Raw genomic sequence first — 22343 nt, forward strand, 5'->3', positions numbered from 1 at the left:
AGACCCGTTAGCCTTCAAGAAACTTTTAAAAACGTATCTCTTCCCCTAGTGACAGTTTGGTGACTCCTCTTGGACTCCCCCCGGGACACTCCTCGGAGTAGCTGTGTGCGTTATAAGAGCATATAACATAACATAACATAGTAAGCATGTAAGCATCCCAATAGACCACTAAACATTGGTTAACTGTTTTGGATATAGCAGACTAGTAATAATGACTTAGAACTGTATAAATAAAGTATGGCTTATCCATAAAATAGCATTTGTTACTGCTATAATTGTGTGAAGATGTTTTCCAGTATAAAAGAAATTGTAGCAGAGTATTTCTAATGTGATATTTCTTTTTACAAAATGTGTTTCTCTAAATAATAAATGTAAGGTAGCCCTGAGGAAGTAATTGTGTGAAAGATTTTAAAAACCTCTCTCTAACTTGAGAAAATAATTCAATTGCATTGGGATACTTTAGAGTAGTTACTTGTAATACAACAACAATCATTTATTTCTCTAGACAACTGGTAAATCTTGAAATAGCTCTTTCCTATGTCCAAGAATCTTACAGTTCAAATAAAAGAAAGATGGGAGAAGGAGAAAGGAAGAACTTCTAAGTGTTCCCTAAGTAAAAACTGCTTTTTTGTCAATAAGGAGAATTAAAATAAAATGATATGTCTTTTCTGCCTCCTTGCAGAAGGGAGCTCCAAATGTGTGGGGTTTGCAAGGTTGGAGAATCACAAGAAGGGTGCTCTGTATGTAGTAGGGCTACTATCTTCTAAAAAGAAGTTTGTAATCATAAAAAATGGTGCCTGTGGCTCTGCTCAATAGAATTGGAGTTACTTTGTGTTGTAGTTGTCCTTTCTGGGATGTAGCTGCCTACGCATATAGCCAGAAAATCATATAATTCAAGTAATGCTGAAAAGTAGCAGGATTGCACACGGATCCTGTTCCAGCAGCTATTTCCAGGATGCACCTGGGATCTGGCAAACCCAGGGAAACATGCTGAATTTGCCCAGGTGTCATTTTCTGACACCAGGACATAATTCAGCAACACCCGTACATTGTGTGCATTCCATTTAGTGCAGTAGCAGCAGGCAGGAGGGAGCTTCCTTATTTCCACCTCCAGCCAGGCACAAACAACAAGGGCTTACTTAAAAGGCCATCAGCCCTTCTTTTTTTCAAGTATCATCCTGGCTGTGAATCATCTAGAGCCTGATACATAGATGGCATCTCTTTGTACTGTCTGACACCTGGTTGATCTCTGCTTCACATTGCTTCTGATCGCAGCGTTATCTTGCAATTTGCTGTCACTATGTGCTGCTCTTTCAAAACCTGGTTGTATCTGCTTTTAACGTTATCACTCCCTAGTATGTGTTGCTTTAGTTTGTGCGGTTGTGCTGTATCTCTTTTTAAAAAACTGCAAAAAACACAGTTGATGGACAGAATGTAGAACAATGTCATACATTCACCCCAGTAGAAGGATCTGGGCCTAAATCCATCGTTTTTTTGCACTCCACATCACCCTGGGTTAGACACTGGCTATATGCAAATCAGCTCTGACCCTGTGCCTCGTGGGAACAGTCCAGTCCGAACTACCAAGCCATGTCTTTCCCAGACCGGAATCAAGCATCCAAGGACCGGTTTCTGGCTATCAGCCTTCATTCAGCCTGGATAGCTTGACTCCAGTGATGTGGAGAGCCTGGGACTCACGTCTGAGCATCCCCAGCCCACTCGGGGTGAAAATTGCAAAAAACACAGTTGATGGACAGAATGTAGAACAATGTCATACATTCACCCCAGTACAAGGATCTGGGCCTAAATCCATCGTTTTTTTGCACTCCACATCACCCTGGGTTAGACACTGGCTATATGCAAATCAGCTCTGACCCTGTACCTCGTGGGAACAGTTCAGTCCGAACTACCAAGCCATGTCTTTCCCAGACCGGAATCAAGCATCCAAGGACCGGTTTCTGGCTATCAGCCTTTATTCAGCCTGGATAGCTTGACTCCAGTGATGTGGAGAGCCTGGGACTCACGTCTGAGCATCCCCAGCCCACTCGGGGTGAAAATTGCAAAAAACACAGTTGATGGACAGAATGTAGAACAATGTCATACATTCACCCCAGTACAAGGATCTGGGCCTAAATCCATCGTTTTTTTGCACTCCACATCACCCTGGGTTAGACACTGGCTATATGCAAATCAGCTCTGACCCTGTGCCTCGTGGGAACAGTTCAGTCCGAACTACCAAGCCATGTCTTTCCCAGACCGGAATCAAGCATCCAAGGACCGGTTTCTGGCTATCAGCCTTCATTCAGCCTGGATAGCTTGACTCCAGTGATGTGGAGAGCCTGGGACTCACGTCTGAGCATCCCCGGCCCACTCGGGGTGAAAATTGCAAAAAACACAGTTGATGGACAGAATGTAGAACAATGTCATACATTCACCCCAGTACAAGGATCTGGGCCTAAATCCATCGTTTTTTTGCACTCCACATCACCCTGGGTTAGACACTGGCTATATGCAAATCAGCTCTGACCCTGTGCCTCGTGGGAACAGTCCAGTCCGAACTACCAAGCCATGTCTTTCCCAGACCGGAATCAAGCATCCAAGGACCGGTTTCTGGCTATCAGCCTGGATAGCTTGACTCCAGTGATGTGGAGAGCCTGGGACACACGTCTGAGCATCCCCGGCCCACTCGGGGTGAAAATTGCAAAAAACACAGTTGATGGACAGAATGTAGAACAATGTCATACATTCACCCCAGTACAAGGATCTGGGCCTAAATCCATCGTTTTTTTGCACTCCACATCACCCTGGGTTACACACTGGCTATATGCAAATCAGCTCTGACCCTGTGCCTCGTGGGAACAGTCCAGTCCGAATACCAAGCCATGTCTTTCCCAGACCGGAATCAAGCATCCAAGGACCGGTTTCTGGCTATCAGCCTTCATTCAGCCTGGATAGCTTGACTCCAGTGATGTGGAGAGCCTGGGACACACGTCTGAGCATCCCCAGCCCACTCGGGGTGAAAATTGCAAAAAACAAAGTTGATGGACAGAATGTAGAACAATGTCATACATTCACCCCAGTACAAGGATCTGGGCCTAAATCCATCGTTATTTTGCACTCCACATCACCCTGGGTTAGACACTGGCTATATGCAAATCAGCTCTGACCCTGTGCCTCGTGGGAACAGTCCAGTCCGAACTACCAAGCCATGTCTTTCCCAGACCGGAATCAAGCATCCAAGGACCGGTTTCTGGCTATCAGCCTTCATTCAGCCTGGATAGCTTGACTCCAGTGATGTGGAGAGCCTGGGACTCACGTCTGAGCATCCCCAGCCCACTCGGGGTGAAAATTGCAAAAACACAGTTGATGGACAGAATGTAGAACAATGTCATACATTCACCCCAGTACAAGGATCTGGGCCTAAATCCATCGTTTTTTTGCACTCCACATCACCCTGGGTTAGACACTGGCTATATGCAAATCAGCTCTGACCCTGTGCCTCGTGGGAACAGTCCAGTCCGAACTACCAAGCCATGCCTTTCCCAGACCGGAATCAAGCATCCAAGGACCGGTTTCTGGCTATCAGCCTTCATTCAGCCTGGATAGCTTGACTCCAGTGATGTGGAGAGCCTGGGACTCACGTCTGAGCATCCCCAGCCCACTCGGGGTGAAAATTGCAAAAAACACAGTTGATGGACAGAATGTAGAACAATGTCATACATTCACCCCAGTACAAGGATCTGGGCCTAAATCCATCGTTTTTTTTGCACTCCACATCACCCTGGGTTAGACACTGGCTATATGCAAATCAGCTCTGACCCTGTGCCTCGTGGGAACAGTCCAGTCCGAACTACCAAGCCATGTCTTTCCCAGACCGGAATCAAGCATCCAAGGACCGGTTTCTGGCTATCAGCCTTCATTCAGCCTGGATAGCTTGACTCCAGTGATGTGGAGAGCCTGGGACTCACGTCTGAGCATCCCCAGCCCACTCGGGGTGAAAATTGCAAAAAACACAGTTGATGGACAGAATGTAGAACAATGTCATACATTCACCCCAGTACAAGGATCTGGGCCTAAATCCATCGTTTTTTTGCACTCCACATCACCCTGGGTTAGACACTGGCTATATGCAAATCAGCTCTGACCCTGTGCCTCGTGGGAACAGTCCAGTCCGAACTACCAAGCCATGTCTTTCCCAGACCGGAATCAAGCATCCAAGGACCGGTTTCTGGCTATCAGCCTTCATTCAGCCTGGATAGCTTGACTCCAGTGATGTGGAGAGCCTGGGACTCACGTCTGAGCATCCCCAGCCCACTCGGGGTGAAAATTGCAAAAAACACAGTTGATGGACAGAATGTAGAACAATGTCATACATTCACCCCAGTACAAGGATCTGGGCCTAAATCCATCGTTTTTTTGCACTCTACATCACCCTGGGTTAGACACTGGCTATATGCAAATCAGCTCTGACCCTGTGCCTCGTGGGAACAGTCCAGTCCGAACTACCAAGCCATGTCTTTCCCAGACCGGAATCAAGCATCCAAGGACCGGTTTCTGGCTATCAGCCTTCATTCAGCCTGGATAGCTTGACTCCAGTGATGTGGAGAGCCTGGGACTCACGTCTGAGCATCCCCAGCCCACTCGGGGTGAAAATTGCAAAAAACACAGTTGATGGACAGAATGTAGAACAATGTCATACATTCACCCCAGTACAAGGATCTGGGCCTAAATCCATCGTTTTTTTGCACTCCACATCACCCTGGGTTAGACACTGGCTATATGCAAATCAGCTCTGACCCTGTGCCTCGTGGGAACAGTCCAGTCCGAACTACCAAGCCATGTCTTTCCCAGACCGGAATCAAGCATCCAAGGACCGGTTTCTGGCTATCAGCCTTCATTCAGCCTGGATAGCTTGACTCCAGTGATGTGGAGAGCCTGGGACTCACGTCTGAGCATCCCCAGCCCACTCGGGGTGAAAATTGCAAAAAACACAGTTGATGGACAGAATGTAGAACAATGTCATACATTCACCCCAGTACAAGGATCTGGGCCTAAATCCATCGTTTTTTTGCACTCCACATCACCCTGGGTTAGACACTGGCTATATGCAAATCAGCTCTGACCCTGTGCCTCGTGGGAACAGTCCAGTTCGAACTACCAAGCCATGTCTTTCCCAGACCGGAATCAAGCATCCAAGGACCGGTTTCTGGCTATCAGCCTTCATTCAGCCTGGATAGCTTGACTCCAGTGATGTGGAGAGCCTGGGACACACGTCTGAGCATCCCCAGCCCACTCGGGGTGAAAATTGCAAAAAACACAGTTGATGGACAGAATGTAGAACAATGTCATACATTCACCCCAGTACAAGGATCTGGGCCTAAATCCATCGTTTTTTTGCACTCCACATCACCCTGGGTTAGACACTGGCTATATGCAAATCAGCTCTGACCCTGTGCCTCGTGGGAACAGTCCAGTCCGAACTACCAAGCCATGTCTTTCCCAGACCGGAATCAAGCATCCAAGGACCGGTTTCTGGCTATCAGCCTTCATTCAGCCTGGATAGCTTGACTCCAGTGATGTGGAGAGCCTGGGACTCACGTCTGAGCATCCCCAGCCCACTCGGGGTGAAAATTGCAAAAAACACAGTTGATGGACAGAATGTAGACAATGTCATACATTCACCCCAGTACAAGGATCTGGGCCTAAATCCATCGTTTTTTTGCACTCCACATCACCCTGGGTTAGACACTGGCTATATGCAAATCAGCTCTGACCCTGTGCCTCGTGGGAACAGTCCAGTCCGAACTACCAAGCCATGTCTTTCCCAGACCGGAATCAAGCATCCAAGGACCGGTTTCTGGCTATCAGCCTTCATTCAGCCTGGATAGCTTGACTCCAGTGATGTGGAGAGCCTGGGACTCACGTCTGAGCATCCCCAGCCCACTCGGGGTGAAAATTGCAAAAAACACAGTTGATGGACAGAATGTAGAACAATGTCATACATTCACCCCAGTACAAGGATCTGGGCCTAAATCCATCGTTTTTTTGCACTCCACATCACCCTGGGTTAGACACTGGCTATATGCAAATCAGCTCTGATCCTGTGCCTCGTGGGAACAGTCCAGTCCGAACTACCAAGCCATGTCTTTCCCAGACCGGAATCAAGCATCCAAGGACCGGTTTCTGGCTATCAGCCTTCATTCAGCCTGGATAGCTTGACTCCAGTGATGTGGAGAGCCTGGGACTCACGTCTGAGCATCCCCAGCCCACTCGGGGTGAAAATTGCAAAAAACACAGTTGATGGACAGAATGTAGAACAATGTCATACATTCACCCCAGTACAAGGATCTGGGTCTAAATCCATTGTTTTTTTGCACTCCACATCACCCTGGGTTAGACACTGGCTATATGCAAATCAGCTCTGACCCTGTGCCTCATGGGAACAGTCCAGTCCGAACTACCAAGCCATGTCTTTCCCAGACCGGAATCAAGCATCCAAGGACCGGTTTCTGGCTATCAGCCTTCATTCAGCCTGGATAGCTTGACTCCAGTGATGTGGAGAGCCTGGGACTCACGTCTGAGCATCCCCAGCCCACTCGGGGTGAAAATTGCAAAAAACACAGTTGATGGACAGAATGTAGAACAATGTCATACATTCACCCCAGTACAAGGATCTGGGCCTAAATCCATCGTTTTTTTGCACTCCACATCACCCTGGGTTAGACACTGGCTATATGCAAATCAGCTCTGACCCTGTGCCTCGTGGGAACAGTCCAGTCCGAACTACCAAGCCATGTCTTTCCCAGACCGGAATCAAGCATCCAAGGACCGGTTTCTGGCTATCAGCCTTCATTCAGCCTGGATAGCTTGACTCCAGTGATGTGGAGAGCCTGGGACTCACGTCTGAGCATCCCCAGCCCACTCGGGGTGAAAATTGCAAAAAACACAGTTGATGGACAGAATGTAGAACAATGTCATACATTCACCCCAGTACAAGGATCTGGGCCTAAATCCATCGTTTTTTTGCACTCCACATCACCCTGGGTTAGACACTGGCTATATGCAAATCAGCTCTGACCCTGTGCCTCTTGGGAACAGTCCAGTCCGAACTACCAAGCCATGTCTTTCCCAGACCGGAATCAAGCATCCAAGGACCGGTTTCTGGCTATCAGCCTTCATTCAGCCTGGATAGCTTGACTCCAGTGATGTGGAGAGCCTGGGACTCACGTCTGAGCATCCCCAGCCCACTCGGGGTGAAAATTGCAAAAAACACAGTTGATGGACAGAATGTAGAACAATGTCATACATTCACCCCAGTACAAGGATCTGGGCCTAAATCCATCGTTTTTTTGCACTCCACATCACCCTGGGTTAGACACTGGCTATATGCAAATCAGCTCTGACCCTGTGCCTCGTGGGAACAGTCCAGTCCGAACTACCAAGCCATGTCTTTCCCAGACCGGAATCAAGCATCCAAGGACCGGTTTCTGGCTATCAGCCTTCATTCAGCCTGGATAGCTTGACTCCAGTGATGTGGAGAGCCTGGGACTCACGTCTGAGCATCCCCAGCCCACTCGGGGGGAAAATTGCAAAAAACACAGTTGATGGACAGAATGTAGAACAATGTCATACATTCACCCCAGTACAAGGATCTGGGCCTAAATCCATCGTTTTTTTGCACTCCACATCACCCTGGGTTAGACACTGGCTATAAGCAAATCAGCTCTGACCCTGTGCCTCGTGGTAACAGTCCAGTCCGAACTACCAAGCCATGTCTTTCCCAGACCGGAATCAAGCATCCAAGGACCGGTTTCTGGCTATCAGCCTTCATTCAGCCTGGATAGCTTGACTCCAGTGATGTGGAGAGCCTGGGACACACGTCTGAGCATCCCCAGCCCACTCGGGGTGAAAATTGCAAAAAACACAGTTGATGGACTGAATGTAGAACAATGTCATACATTCACCCCAGTACAAGGATCTGGGCCTAAATCCATCGTTTTTTTGCACTCCACATCACCCTGGGTTAGACACTGGCTATATGCAAATCAGCTCTGACCCTGTGCCTCGTGGGAACAGTCCAGTCCGAACTACCAAGCCATGTCTTTCCCAGACCGGAATCAAGCATCCAAGGACCGGTTTCTGGCTATCAGCCTTCATTCAGCCTGGATAGCTTGACTCCAGTGATGTGGAGAGCCTTGGACTCACGTCTGAGCATCCCCAGCCCACTCGGGGTGAAAATTGCAAAAAACACAGTTGATGGACAGAATGTAGAACAATGTCATACATTCACCCCAGTACAAGGATCTGGGCCTAAATCCATCGTTTTTTTGCACTCCACATCACCCTGGGTTAGACACTGGCTATATGCAAATCAGCTCTGACCCTGTGCCTCGTGGGAACAGTCCAGTCCGAACTACCAAGCCATGTCTTTCCCAGACCGGAATCAAGCATCCAAGGACCGGTTTCTGGCTATCAGCCTTCATTCAGCCTGGATAGCTTGACTCCAGTGATGTGGAGAGCCTGGGACTCACGTCTGAGCATCCCCAGCCCACTCGGGGTGAAAATTGCAAAAAACACAGTTGATGGACAGAATGTAGAACAATGTCATACATTCACCCCAGTACAAGGATCTGGGCCTAAATCCATCGTTTTTTTGCACTCCACATCACCCTGGGTTAGACACTGGCTATATGCAAATCAGCTCTGACCCTGTGCCTCGTGGGAACAGTCCAGTCCGAACTACCAAGCCATGTCTTTCCCAGACCGGAATCAAGCATCCAAGGACCGGTTTCTGGCTATCAGCCTTCATTCAGCCTGGATAGCTTGACTCCAGTGATGTGGAGAGCCTGGGACTCACGTCTGAGCATCCCCAGCCCACTCGGGGTGAAAATTGCAAAAAACACAGTTGATGGACAGAATGTAGAACAATGTCATACATTCACCCCAGTACAAGGATCTGGGCCTAAATCCATCGTTTTTTTGCACTCCACATCACCCTGGGTTAGACACTGGCTATATGCAAATCAGCTCTGACCCTGTGCCTCGTGGGAACAGTCCAGTCCGAACTACCAAGCCATGTCTTTCCCAGACCGGAATCAAGCATCCAAGGACCGGTTTCTGGCTATCAGCCTTCATTCAGCCTGGATAGCTTGACTCCAGTGATGTGGAGAGCCTGGGACTCACGTCTGAGCATCCCCAGCCCACTCGGGGTAAAAATTGCAAAAAACACAGTTGATGGACAGAATGTAGAACAACGTCATACATTCACCCCAGTACAAGGATCTGGGCCTAAATCCATCGTTTTTTTGCACTCCACATCACCCTGGGTTAGACACTGGCTATATGCAAATCAGCTCTGACCCTGTGCCTCGTGGGAACAGTCCAGTCCGAACTACCAAGCCATGTCTTTCCCAGACCGGAATCAAGCATCCAAGGACCGGTTTCTGGCTATCAGCCTTCATTCAGCCTGGATAGCTTGACTCCAGTGATGTGGAGAGCCTGGGACTCACGTCTGAGCATCCCCAGCCCACTCGGGGTGAAAATTGCAAAAAACACAGTTGATGGACAGAATGTAGAACAATGTCATACATTCACCCCAGTACAAGGATCTGGGCCTAAATCCATCGTTTTTTTGCACTCCACATCACCCTGGGTTAGATACTGGCTATATGCAAATCAGCTCTGACCCTGTGCCTCGTGGGAACAGTCCAGTCCGAACTACCAAGCCATGTCTTTCCCAGACCGGAATCAAGCATCCAAGGACCGGTTTCTGGCTATCAGCCTTCATTCAGCCTGGATAGCTTGACTCCAGTGATGTGGAGAGCCTGGGACTCACGTCTGAGCATCCCCAGCCCACTCTGGGTAAAAATTGCAAAAAACACAGTTGATGGACAGAATGTAGAACAACGTCATACATTCACCCCAGTACAAGGATCTGGGCCTAAATCCATCGTTTTTTTGCACTCCACATCACCCTGGGTTAGACACTGGCTATATGCAAATCAGCTCTGACCCTGTGCCTCGTGGGAACAGTCCAGTCCGAACTACCAAGCCATGCCTTTCCCAGACCGGAATCAAGCATCCAAGGACCGGTTTCTGGCTATCAGCCTTCATTCAGCCTGGATAGCTTGACTCCAGTGATGTGGAGAGCCTGGGACACACGTCTGAGCATCCCCAGCCCACTCGGGGTGAAAATTGCAAAAAACACAGTTGATGGACAGAATGTAGAACAATGTCATACATTCACCCCAGTACAAGGATCTGGGCCTAAATCCATCGTTTTTTTGCACTCCACATCACCCTGGGTTAGACACTGGCTATATGCAAATCAGCTCTGACCCTGTGCCTCGTGGGAACAGTCCAGTCCGAACTACCAAGCCATGTCTTTCCCAGACCGGAATCAAGCATCCAAGGACCGGTTTCTGGCTATCAGCCTTCATTCAGCCTGGATAGCTTGACTCCAGTGATGTGGAGAGCCTGGGACTCACGTCTGAGCATCCCCAGCCCACTCGGGGTGAAAATTGCAAAAAACACAGTTGATGGACAGAATGTAGAACAATGTCATACATTCACCCCAGTACAAGGATCTGGGCCTAAATCCATCGTTTTTTTGCACTCCACATCACCCTGGGTTAGACACTGGCTATATGCAAATCAGCTCTGACCCTGTGCCTCGTGGGAACAGTCCAGTCCGAACTACCAAGCCATGTCTTTCCCAGACCGGAATCAAGCATCCAAGGACCGGTTTCTGGCTATCAGCCTTCATTCAGCCTGGATAGCTTGACTCCAGTGATGTGGAGAGCCTGGGACTCACGTCTGAGCATCCCCAGCCCACTCGGGGTAAAAATTGCAAAAAACACAGTTGATGGACAGAATGTAGAACAACGTCATACATTCACCCCAGTACAAGGATCTGGGCCTAAATCCATCGTTTTTTTGCACTCCACATCACCCTGGGTTAGACACTGGCTATATGCAAATCAGCTCTGACCCTGTGCCTCGTGGGAACAGTCCAGTCCGAACTACCAAGCCATGTCTTTCCCAGACCGGAATCAAGCATCCAAGGACCGGTTTCTGGCTATCAGCCTTCATTCAGCCTGGATAGCTTGACTCCAGTGATGTGGAGAGCCTGGGACTCACGTCTGAGCATCCCCAGCCCACTCGGGGTGAAAATTGCAAAAAACACAGTTGATGGACAGAATGTAGAACAATGTCATACATTCACCCCAGTACAAGGATCTGGGCCTAAATCCATCGTTTTTTTGCACTCCACATCACCCTGGGTTAGACACTGGCTATATGCAAATCAGCTCTGACCCTGTGCCTCGTGGGAACAGTCCAGTCCGAACTACCAAGCCATGTCTTTCCCAGACCGGAATCAAGCATCCAAGGACCGGTTTCTGGCTATCAGCCTTCATTCAGCCTGGATAGCTTGACTCCAGTGATGTGGAGAGCCTGGGACTCACGTCTGAGCATCCCCAGCCCACTCTGGGTAAAAATTGCAAAAAACACAGTTGATGGACAGAATGTAGAACAACGTCATACATTCACCCCAGTACAAGGATCTGGGCCTAAATCCATCGTTTTTTTGCACTCCACATCACCCTGGGTTAGACACTGGCTATATGCAAATCAGCTCTGACCCTGTGCCTCGTGGGAACAGTCCAGTCCGAACTACCAAGCCATGTCTTTCCCAGACCGGAATCAAGCATCCAAGGACCGGTTTCTGGCTATCAGCCTTCATTCAGCCTGGATAGCTTGACTCCAGTGATGTGGAGAGCCTGGGACTCACGTCTGAGCATCCCCAGCCCACTCGGGGTGAAAATTGCAAAAAACACAGTTGATGGACAGAATGTAGAACAATGTCATACATTCACCCCAGTACAAGGATCTGGGCCTAAATCCATCGTTTTTTTGCACTCCACATCACCCTGGGTTAGACACTGGCTATATGCAAATCAGCTCTGACCCTGTGCCTCGTGGGAACAGTCCAGTCCGAACTACCAAGCCATGTCTTTCCCAGACCGGAATCAAGCATCCAAGGACCGGTTTCTGGCTATCAGCCTTCATTCAGCCTGGATAGCTTGACTCCAGTGATGTGGAGAGCCTGGGACTCACGTCTGAGCATCCCCAGCCCCCTCGGGGTGAAAATTGCAAAAAACACAGTTGATGGACAGAATGTAGAACAATGTCATACATTCACCCCAGTACAAGGATCTGGGCCTAAATCCATTGTTTTTTTGCACTCCACATCACCCTGGGTTAGACACTGGCTATATGCAAATCAGCTCTGACCCTGTGCCTCGTGGGAACAGTCCAGTCCGAACTACCAAGCCATGTCTTTCCCAGACCGGAATCAAGCATCCAAGGACCGGTTTCTGGCTATCAGCCTTCATTCAGCCTGGATAGCTTGACTCCAGTGATGTGGAGAGCCTGGGACTCACGTCTGAGCATCCCCAGCCCACTCTGGGTAAAAATTGCAAAAAACACAGTTGATGGACAGAATGTAGAACAACGTCATACATTCACCCCAGTACAAGGATCTGGGCCTAAATCCATCGTTTTTTTGCACTCCACATCACCCTGGGTTAGACACTGGCTATATGCAAATCAGCTCTGACCCTGTGCCTCGTGGGAACAGTCCAGTCCGAACTACCAAGCCATGTCTTTCCCAGACCGGAATCAAGCATCCAAGGACCGGTTTCTGGCTATCAGCCTTCATTCAGCCTGGATAGCTTGACTCCAGTGATGTGGAGAGCCTGGGACTCACGTCTGAGCATCCCCAGCCCACTCGGGGTGAAAATTGCAAAAAACACAGTTGATGGACAGAATGTAGAACAATGTCATACATTCACCCCAGTACAAGGATCTGGGCCTAAATCCATCGTTTTTTTGCACTCCACATCACCCTGGGTTAGACACTGGCTATATGCAAATCAGCTCTGACCCTGTGCCTCGTGGGAACAGTCCAGTCCGAACTACCAAGCCATGTCTTTCCCAGACCGGAATCAAGCATCCAAGGACCGGTTTCTGGCTATCAGCCTTCATTCAGCCTGGATAGCTTGACTCCAGTGATGTGGAGAGCCTGGGACTCACGTCTGAGCATCCCCAGCCCCCTCGGGGTGAAAATTGCAAAAAACACAGTTGATGGACAGAATGTAGAACAATGTCATACATTCACCCCAGTACAAGGATCTGGGCCTAAATCCATTGTTTTTTTGCACTCCACATCACCCTGGGTTAGACACTGGCTATATGCAAATCAGCTCTGACCCTGTGCCTCGTGGGAACAGTCCAGTCCGAACTACCAAGCCATGTCTTTCCCAGACCGGAATCAAGCATCCAAGGACCGGTTTCTGGCTATCAGCCTTCATTCAGCCTGGATAGCTTGACTCCAGTGATGTGGAGAGCCTGGGACTCATGTCTGAGCATCCCCAGCCCACTCGGGGTGAAAATTGCAAAAAACACAGATCTCTTTTTATGGCCTTACAAGCAGGTTATTGGACAACGATGTGTAGATTTCTCAGTGTAGCTTTTGTTATCTTCAAATGCTACACATTGACAGGAGTTGCACTTTGACTCCACATATGCCAAACACCGATTCTGCACTTTGACTGAGACACGCATGGCCCACAAGCAGTTTGCTGGACCACAGCAAACTCTCTGGGAGGGCACTGTCTATGTTCAGGTTACTTATCCCTTATTTAATCACCAGTTGTGGCATCCTTTCCAGCCAGGGTACCCGCCAGTTACTGTGCCATACACGGAGCTTAGTATTACATACCTTTATTTGTCTACTGCGCCTCTCACGAGGCCGGGTCACCCCCCTGCTTCCCACGCCTGCCGCTACCTGCCTCCTGCCGGACTCCTGAGTGCTGCAGAGCGACCCAGCTGCCGCTGGGCCGCCCGGATCTCCCCCGCCTCCCACGCTTGACCCAGGGACACCGCCTGCCGGCCAGAGGTTCCCGCCGCTGCCCCCCTGCGGCCCCGCCCACTACCAGCCCATTGGCCGCCCCGCTCCCGCCACCCAGCTGACCCGCCCACCCGGCTCCTTACTTATGACGCCCCCAGAGCCACCGCGCAGCGGACGCGCGCAGCGGGAGCACCGAATGAGCGCCGAAGGTCCGCGCCTGGCCCACGCCCAGCGCCAGGACCCCTGGCCCCCACCGTCGGAAGCCGACCCGACAGACCTACGACGCCACCGACCTCAACGCACTCAACACCGGCCGAACCCCGGGCTGCTACCGAGCCACACCGAGACGCACCCACGGACCCTTCAGCTGCCACTCCTGCAAGTTCACCTGCAACCGGACCCACGCCACACCAGCACCCACCAAGCTGAACTCCAGCAGCACCCACCTGAAGTGCATCCTGCTCAACACCCGCTCCGTTCACAGACACGCCGTCGAGCTCTGGAACCTGCTCGACACCACAGCCCCAGACGTCGCCTTCCTCACGGAAACCTGGATGAACGCCTCCTCAGCGCCCGACATCGCCATCGCCATCCCAGAGGGCTACAAGATCATCCGGAGAGACCGCGTCAACCAAACAGGAGGAGGCATTGCCATCATCCACAGGAACACCGTCCGCATCATGACCGACACCGACGATACCCTCGCACCCGCCGAACACCTGCACTTCCAGATCCACGTCAACCCCAAGACCACCCTCAGAGGCACCCTCATCTACAGACCCCCGGGACCACGCACACAATTCAGCGAAGACATCACCGACTTCATCAGCCCACACGCCCTCCCCTCCGCCGACTACATCCTCCTCGGGGACCTCAACTTCCACCTGGAGAACAACAACGACTGCAACACCACCACCCTGCTGGACAACCTCTCCAACCTCGGACTCAAGCAACTGGTGACCACCCCCACCCACTACGTCGGACACACACTCGACCCGGTCTTCTCTTCCAGCAAGGACATCGCCTTCAGCCACGCCACGGGACTCCACTGGACGGACCACAGCTGCATCCACTTCAGCTTCAGAAGGACCACGGTCCACCATCACCAGCAACAGGTTCCCCGCAGAAGTTGGAACAAGATCACTGCAGACCAGCTCGCCGCTTCCCTGAGCAAGAACCCTCCCACCAGCACAACGAACCCGAGCCAAGCGGCCACCAACCTCACGAAATGGATCACCGTCTGCGCAGACGACCTCGCCCCTCTGAAGACCCCGCATTGCAGACCCGGCAGCAAGAGAGCCCCATGGTTTAACGACGAACTCAAGAGCTCCAAGAAGAACTGCAGAGCACTCGAGAAAACCTGGCGCAGAGACCCAACATCGGACAACATGACTGCCCTCAAGCTCGCCACCCGAAAACACCACCAACTGATCCACGCCACCAAGAAAACTGCATTCAAGGAACGACTTTGACATCAACGCACACAACAGCAAGGAACTCTTCAACATCGTGAAAGAGCTCTCCAACCCCAACGCCGGAAACAACAACATCACCCCTTCGCAAGACCTCTGCAACTCCCTCGCCTCCTACTTCCACAACAAGATCGCGGACATACACAACAGCTTCAGCACCCAACCGACGCACGCCACGACCGAACCAGCGCCCCCCACCACCACCCTCCGCGCCTGGACCCAGATCAGCACCGAAGACACCATCCGCTTTGATGAACTCCATCCACTCCGGATCTCCGACCGACCCCTGCCCTCACCACGTCTTCAACAAGGCCGACGCTGTCATCGCACCCCACCTGCGGGACATCATCAACACCTCCTTCGACACCGCCACCTTCCCGGAGAGCTGGAAGCTGGAATCTAGCGCTGGGATGCTCTAGGGTTACTACGCGCTCTACAAAACCTTAAAATAAAATAAATAAATAAGCACGCCGAACTCAGCGCTCTACTTAAGAAACCATCAGCCGACCCCACCGACCTCAAGAACTACCGCCCCATCTCGCTGCTCCCGTTTCCGGCAAAAGTCATCGAGAAGACCGTCAACAAGCAACTGGCCACCTTCCTCGAGACGAACGGCTCCCTCGACCTCTCGCAGTCTGGCTTCCGGGCCAACCACAGCACCGAGACCGCCCTGATCGCAGCTACCGATGACATCCGAGCCCTGCTCGACAACGGAGAAACAGCGGCCCTCATCCTCCTGGACCTCTCCGCGGCCTTCGACACTGTCTGCCACCGTACCCTAGTACAGCGCCTCAGCAACGTCGGAATCCAGGAGAAGGCTCTGGAGTGGATCATCTCCTTCCTCGCCGGAAGGACACAGAGAGTCCGCCTCCCCCCGTTCAGATCGGAGGCCACCGAAGTCATCTGCGGCGTCCCTCAAGGCTCCTCGCTCAGCCCAACACTCTTCAACGTCTACATGAGCCCCCTCGCAGCCATCGCACGCCAGCACAACCTCAACATCATCTCCTATGCCGACGACACCCAGCTGATCCTCTCCCTCACCAACGACCCCGCCAACGCCAGAGCCAACCTGCACGAAGGGATGACAGACGTAGCCAAATGGATGTCGAGCAGCCGCCTGAAACTGAACTCGGACAAGACCGAAGTCCTCATCCTGGGATCATCACCCGCCGCCTGGGACGACTCCTGGTGGCCCCCCGCCCTGGGCAGCGCACCCAAACCCACAGACCACGCAAGCAACCTGGGCTTCATCCTGGACTCCTCCCTCTCCATGACCAGACAAGTCAACACCGTCTCCTCGTCGTGCTTCAACATCCTACGCATGCTACGTAAGATCTTCCGATGGATCCCCACCGAGACCAGAAAGACGGTCACCCAAGCCCTCGTCACCAGCCGTCTGGACTACGGCAACTCCCTCTACGCCGGAACCACCGCCAATCTCCAGAAGAGACTCCAGCGGATCCAGAACACCTCAGCACGACTCATCCTGGACATCCCCCGCCGCAGCCACATCTCCGGACACCTGAGAGACCTGCACTGGCTCCCGGTCAACAAGAGAATCACCTTCCGGCTCCTCACCCACGCACACAAAGCCCTACACAACCAAGGCCCAGGATACCTCAACAGCCGCCTCAACTTCTACGCTCCCAAACGCCAGCTTCGATCGACCAGCCACGCCCTCGCCGCCGTCCCCCGCATCCGAAGAGCCACCACGGGAGGAAGGTCCTTCTCCTACCTGGCCGCCAAGACTTGGAACTCCCTCCCGACCCACCTCCGCCTGACCCAAGACCACCTGGCCTTCAGGAAGCAGCTCAAGACCTGGCTGTTCGAGCAGTAGCGGACCCCGCCCCCCCAGCGCCTTGAGACCCTCCGGGTGAGTAGTGCGCTATACAAATGATTTGATTGATTGATTGATTGATTGGTCTACGTGTAACCGTGAGCTCAACATTCCAAACCTGCATTCACTTCACTACGATCTACCACCTACGTCCCAGTTCTACTGAGTCCATCAGGAGACAAAAGAGTTCCGTTATTGCTAACTCACAAGACAGTACACAACTTATGAACTGGAAGAAACAAAATGATCTCAGTATCATAAACAGTAACCCTCTTACCTATCAACATAAAATACAAATCTGTGATCTGTATATTACACAGTGTGATTTGTAGCAGGCCTATTAACTCTCTCTGCTATATTATGAGTCAAAACTGAGATTGTACAAAACACAGAACTGTCCCAGAACTTTATTAACCACCAGAGTTATCTTACCGCTATTTTAATCCCCTCAAAATTGCTGGGCACACACAGACCTCTGCAGTAGATGGCTTAACCCTGCAAGATATTTTAAAATGCATCCCCTTTGTGAACAATTATTAGGCAACATCAGATTTACTGTCAAATGTGTCCTTGTTGCAAATTTCGTTACAGCAGACTTTATTTTAAATAAATGTTTAAGATAACTGTCAGACTCTGCTTTGCAAGCTCCGCCCCTCATTACTCCCCCGTTTTCTCTGCCATACCTTGATCCCCCAATTTATGTGGCCCCAGAATAATGTTTTTCTCAATTTCAGCACTACAATCTAGGATTAAGTATGTATTGGGCTACTTTCCACATGAGAATGAATAGGACAGGGAAAGCTCTATTTACATTAAATGAGGCAATGAGGTAGGATTTAGAAACATCTGGAGTAATATCTCTTATTTTCATTTCAGATAGATGAATATAATTCTTCAGGATGTCAACCTCTTGTCCCAGAGACTCCTAGAAAGTTAGACAGGTGTTTTAATTATCAGTCATTCACAACTGGCCTATTTGTAAGTTGTTTAGGCTTTTGCAGAATTAAAATCTCTCAAGAGGTAGCTTTCTTTGCAGAGCTTCAGCAAATTTTCCTATTCTTGTAAGGGTGGGACAAACTGTGGGGCCCTCGAGATATGTTCATCTTTCCTGTACTGTGATGTTTCCTTAATTCAATAAAACACTGATGTGGTTGGTTGCTTTCACAATCAAGTAATTTTCTATTGGTGGGACTCATTGTTTGCTATCTAGGCATATGTATCAATCTTTATTCGATCTGCTTTTGTGTATGAATGCAAATTTCTAAATATGTCAATTTAAATGTGAAAAATAATAAAACTGAACAAACGATTGATGTGTTTATTTTTTCGATTAGGAGTAAATTCAAATTCCGTTGGTACCATGGACAACAGAAAATTTCAAATGATACATATACAGAATACAAAATTACCAGACACCAAGTGTGGTATTAAAAGTAAGTAATAAAATTAAGTTTATGGCTTACCCATTTCATACATTACAGAATGTTTGTGCTTTCAGGGTAATTAGGATGGCCACCTTTCCCCAAGAAAAATACTAGCCATTTGTTTATGTTTTAAGATTCTGCAAAGACTGGAGCATAATACAAAAGAGTCCATATTCACTGTTAACATGACCTTTCTGTCTTTGTTCACCTTAATTTTCAGTGAGCAATCATGAGTACCAAATCTCAGGAAGGTAGTCGGCTGGATTGTTTTGTTCAATAAAATAATTTCTCTAGGTATAATGCATACTCGAAGTACAGCTTCTTTGCCATGAATCTGCCAAAAGTTTGTTTCCCAAATGCCTTTCTCATCAACATTTTCATTCCAATACTCATATCCTTGGCTGGCCAAGTTTTGACTAAATTCAGTTGAATATTTCAGCCTGTTAGTGGTCATCATAGTCTCCTGACTTTATTGTCAATTTTGTGAAACATAAAATGCTGAAGGATGTGACCTATAAGGAAATGCCTTTAAGAAATGTAGCTGACTATTAGGAGGAAGAGCTTCATAATGTTCTGATTGTGTATCATTGTATATTTCCCTAGGATAACTTGTTCTATGTATTTAATAGTGTGCATCATAATGATAACAATACATTTCTTTGTAATTGACCAAATTCAGATAAGGATCTTCATTGTTCCAAGTACATATGCCTGTAAACCAGACAACATTCATTTTATAGTCTCTGTATCTTAGTCATCTGAAACAGAAACAGGAATGATAATATCATTCATTGAAACCTTCAAAACATATGGGGATTGCAATGTCTCAGTAGGTCCCATTATTTAATAGAGAACCTTCTCCTAAGCTATGCCCTTCGCACACAATAGGCTCTCAAGTTTGCTGCATAGAGATTTCCTCTAGCTCTGTGGGATGAAAGATGTGGCTGCAGTTCATCAACTACATGTTGTGCAATTGTTCTTTCTAGAACATAATGTCCATTTAGTAGCAGTAGAACAGTGATCAATATTGCTAGCCCTAATGGGTGGTCTATAAAATGGTTCAATTGCTTGCTTGTTGTGGATTTGTTCATGAACTAAATCCCCTACTTTAGGGATCCATTTGTCAGCAATGGTCACAGCCTTCTCTTCACTGGTGGTGGCTTCAGAATGTTTCACATTAGACAGCTTGGTCTCTGACCAGTTGGATACCCTTTAACACGTTCAAACATTTTTCCAGGTCAAGTTTTTCTTCATGTACCACCTTCCCAAGATGACCAAGGCCAGGCACATACTTAGAAACTCTGAAGAGAACCTCATATGGAGTGTGTCCTCTCAATACTCATCTAGGAAAGTTATTTAATGCTCTTTGGACTCCATAAAGATTATGAAATCAACTAAGGCTTGAACTTAGTGCCCTAGCGGTCAAGGCTTGTTTAACCATGCTCACAATGGGTTTCTGAATTGCAGAAGAACTCCCAGTAAAGACATAGTATCCCTGTAAGTCTTGGAGACGAACGCAGGACCATTATCTCTGTGAAATGAATGTACTATTTCCATTGCTACCATACACTGAAAACTCTTTGCCATCAATGAAGCACTCACATTTCTCTGTGGCCACACCCATAGGAATCAAGAGCATGCATCAGTGGCTACTAATATGTATGTTTATTGGTTAACAGAATTTATTGAGATGGTATTGTACAAATAAATTATCCTGCATGGGATGTTGGATACTGGGAGGGGATTCGGCAAGGGTCTCTGTACAGTAGAGCGTTTAATCTGTTGACAAATGTCACACTTCTTGACGTAGTCTCTAGTTTCTTTTACACAAACAAGGCCGCTAGTAGCATTGCTGTAGCATAGCTACAGTTGCATTAACTCCAGCATGGGAACATGCAAGTACTTCATGTGCTTCCTAGATTAGTTCTAATCTGGACAGCTTATTAGGTATTATCCGGTCTCCCACTCCCGGTAGAGTGACTACAGGAGTCTTGTCTAAATTAAGGGTGCAGGAATAGTTTGGAGGAAATCCTGCAGGAGACTTTCTACCCTGTTTGGTGGTATGGATGCCTGTTAAAATATCTGTGTTGATCTACCTTTGAGACCTGGTTAAGGATGCTATTGTACAATTGTAAATTGCATCTTTGGCATCTAAATCAGCCACATAGATCCCTTTAGCATGAAATCCATCATGCTGATGACTGAAAGTGTGCCTCACACCTACCAACCGAAGCTTATCTTGTAAGACAGTTAACCGTCCCCAGAGTTGTTAATTTATAATAGACTTTCCCTTTACATACTGTAATCCGTTCAAGCCCCAGTGTTGCAAATCTGCATTGTACCCTTGCAGACAGAAGGATGATTCCAACTCTATGAGTGTAGGAACAGATGGATTAGCTTTTTGTAATGCAAGTAACAGGACATGAAGTTCTGCATGTTGTGCAGTGCTGTCACATAAGATCTTAGTGTGTATATGATGCAGAAGTAATCCAACATTTTTCACTCCACCTTGCACTCCCGCACAGGCTGCGGAGTACTTACGTTTTGTTCCTACCGCTGGTTGAGCAGAGCCATCTGATTAGAATGCACTCTGATAAGACTCAATGGGTAAGGCTTTAGGAGTAGAGGGAATATGTTGTTCATATTGGATAAAACGCCTGTGTACGAAGAGTGGGATCATACTGAAACTTTATATCCACTGCACTTAAGAAGAGGCTCACTGCACCCACCTCCGGAGTAGGATGTGTGGATTGAGAATGCTTGCCTTGATGACTGCCTCTAGTGCCGGTACCAGGGAAACCACAATCATTTACTTTCCCTTCACCAATGGGCACTCCTTCAAGATAGCCATTTGAATAGCTGCAATAACTTTTTTCAATGGAAGCAAAATGTGCTTCAGATGTGTAATACAAGTGAAACTTGTTTGCTATATGAACAGTCTGTCTCTCACATAGCTATAACCTGAATGGCTTGTTATGACTCACTGAACTAGGTTGGTCTTACTGTCCCTAGTTTGTAAATATTTTGTCTCTAGCATGTCTGCATGAAGAGCACGCAAGATATCAATGTGTCAGTTTGCCCACTGCCTTGCTGAAAATGTGGGAGAAATCAAGTCATACAAGGGCTTCACCCCTCAGCATAGTACAGCAAGTAACTTCGTCCAAAGTTAAGGAATCCCAGCAGGGATTGCAACTTCTTCAATGTGTTACGAGACTGCAAGGTAGCACACTTCTTAAGAACATCAGAAGCCAGACCCTTGCCATCATTGGATAACTCGTATCCAAGGAAGGTAGGTAATGTTCGATCTTTAAAGTTAATGCTGTAACTGTGTGATGGTAATAATTATAAGAAGCTGGCTCTCTATATAGTGTACCAAAATCAGATGCTCTGTGTAGAGAGTGCAGGGGTCCCTTACAAGTATACTGGGGCTTGCTTTGACAATCCGAAGGTGCTCTATTTGTGGTAGTATGGTCGACCAGCCTTAGGTTTATCGGAGAGGAGTGTTGCACACACAGAGTCAATAAATGGTACGTACACTCAATAATGAAATCTGACACCAATTTATAATAATACAGACTTTAATATTAATTTAGACACCAAGATCTTCCAGAACAGGTAACTACTTTTCGAGTTAGCAAATTTCAGAAAGGCTGCAAGGAGGCACTGGGTGCCTAGTCCGGCAGAATCCAAAGGGGGAT

At 48.7% G+C, this 22343-nt stretch overlaps 1 protein-coding gene across 1 annotated transcript in view; it reads left to right on the forward strand.

Moving 5' to 3' along the window:
* LOC144820225 (uncharacterized) overlaps positions 1-22343 on the forward strand; it is a 129888-nt gene that overhangs the window by 50821 nt on the left and 56724 nt on the right. Inside the window, exon 2 of the mRNA XM_078677827.1 lies at positions 18556-18654. Within this exon, the coding sequence (XP_078533953.1) occupies positions 18556-18654 (99 nt within the window). The remainder of the gene's footprint in view (positions 1-18555; positions 18655-22343) is intronic.

The sequence above is a fragment of the Lissotriton helveticus genome, chromosome 2_1 (assembly GCF_964261635.1).
Source record: "Lissotriton helveticus chromosome 2_1, aLisHel1.1, whole genome shotgun sequence".
In the NCBI taxonomy this organism is placed as follows: Eukaryota; Metazoa; Chordata; class Amphibia; order Caudata; family Salamandridae; genus Lissotriton; species Lissotriton helveticus.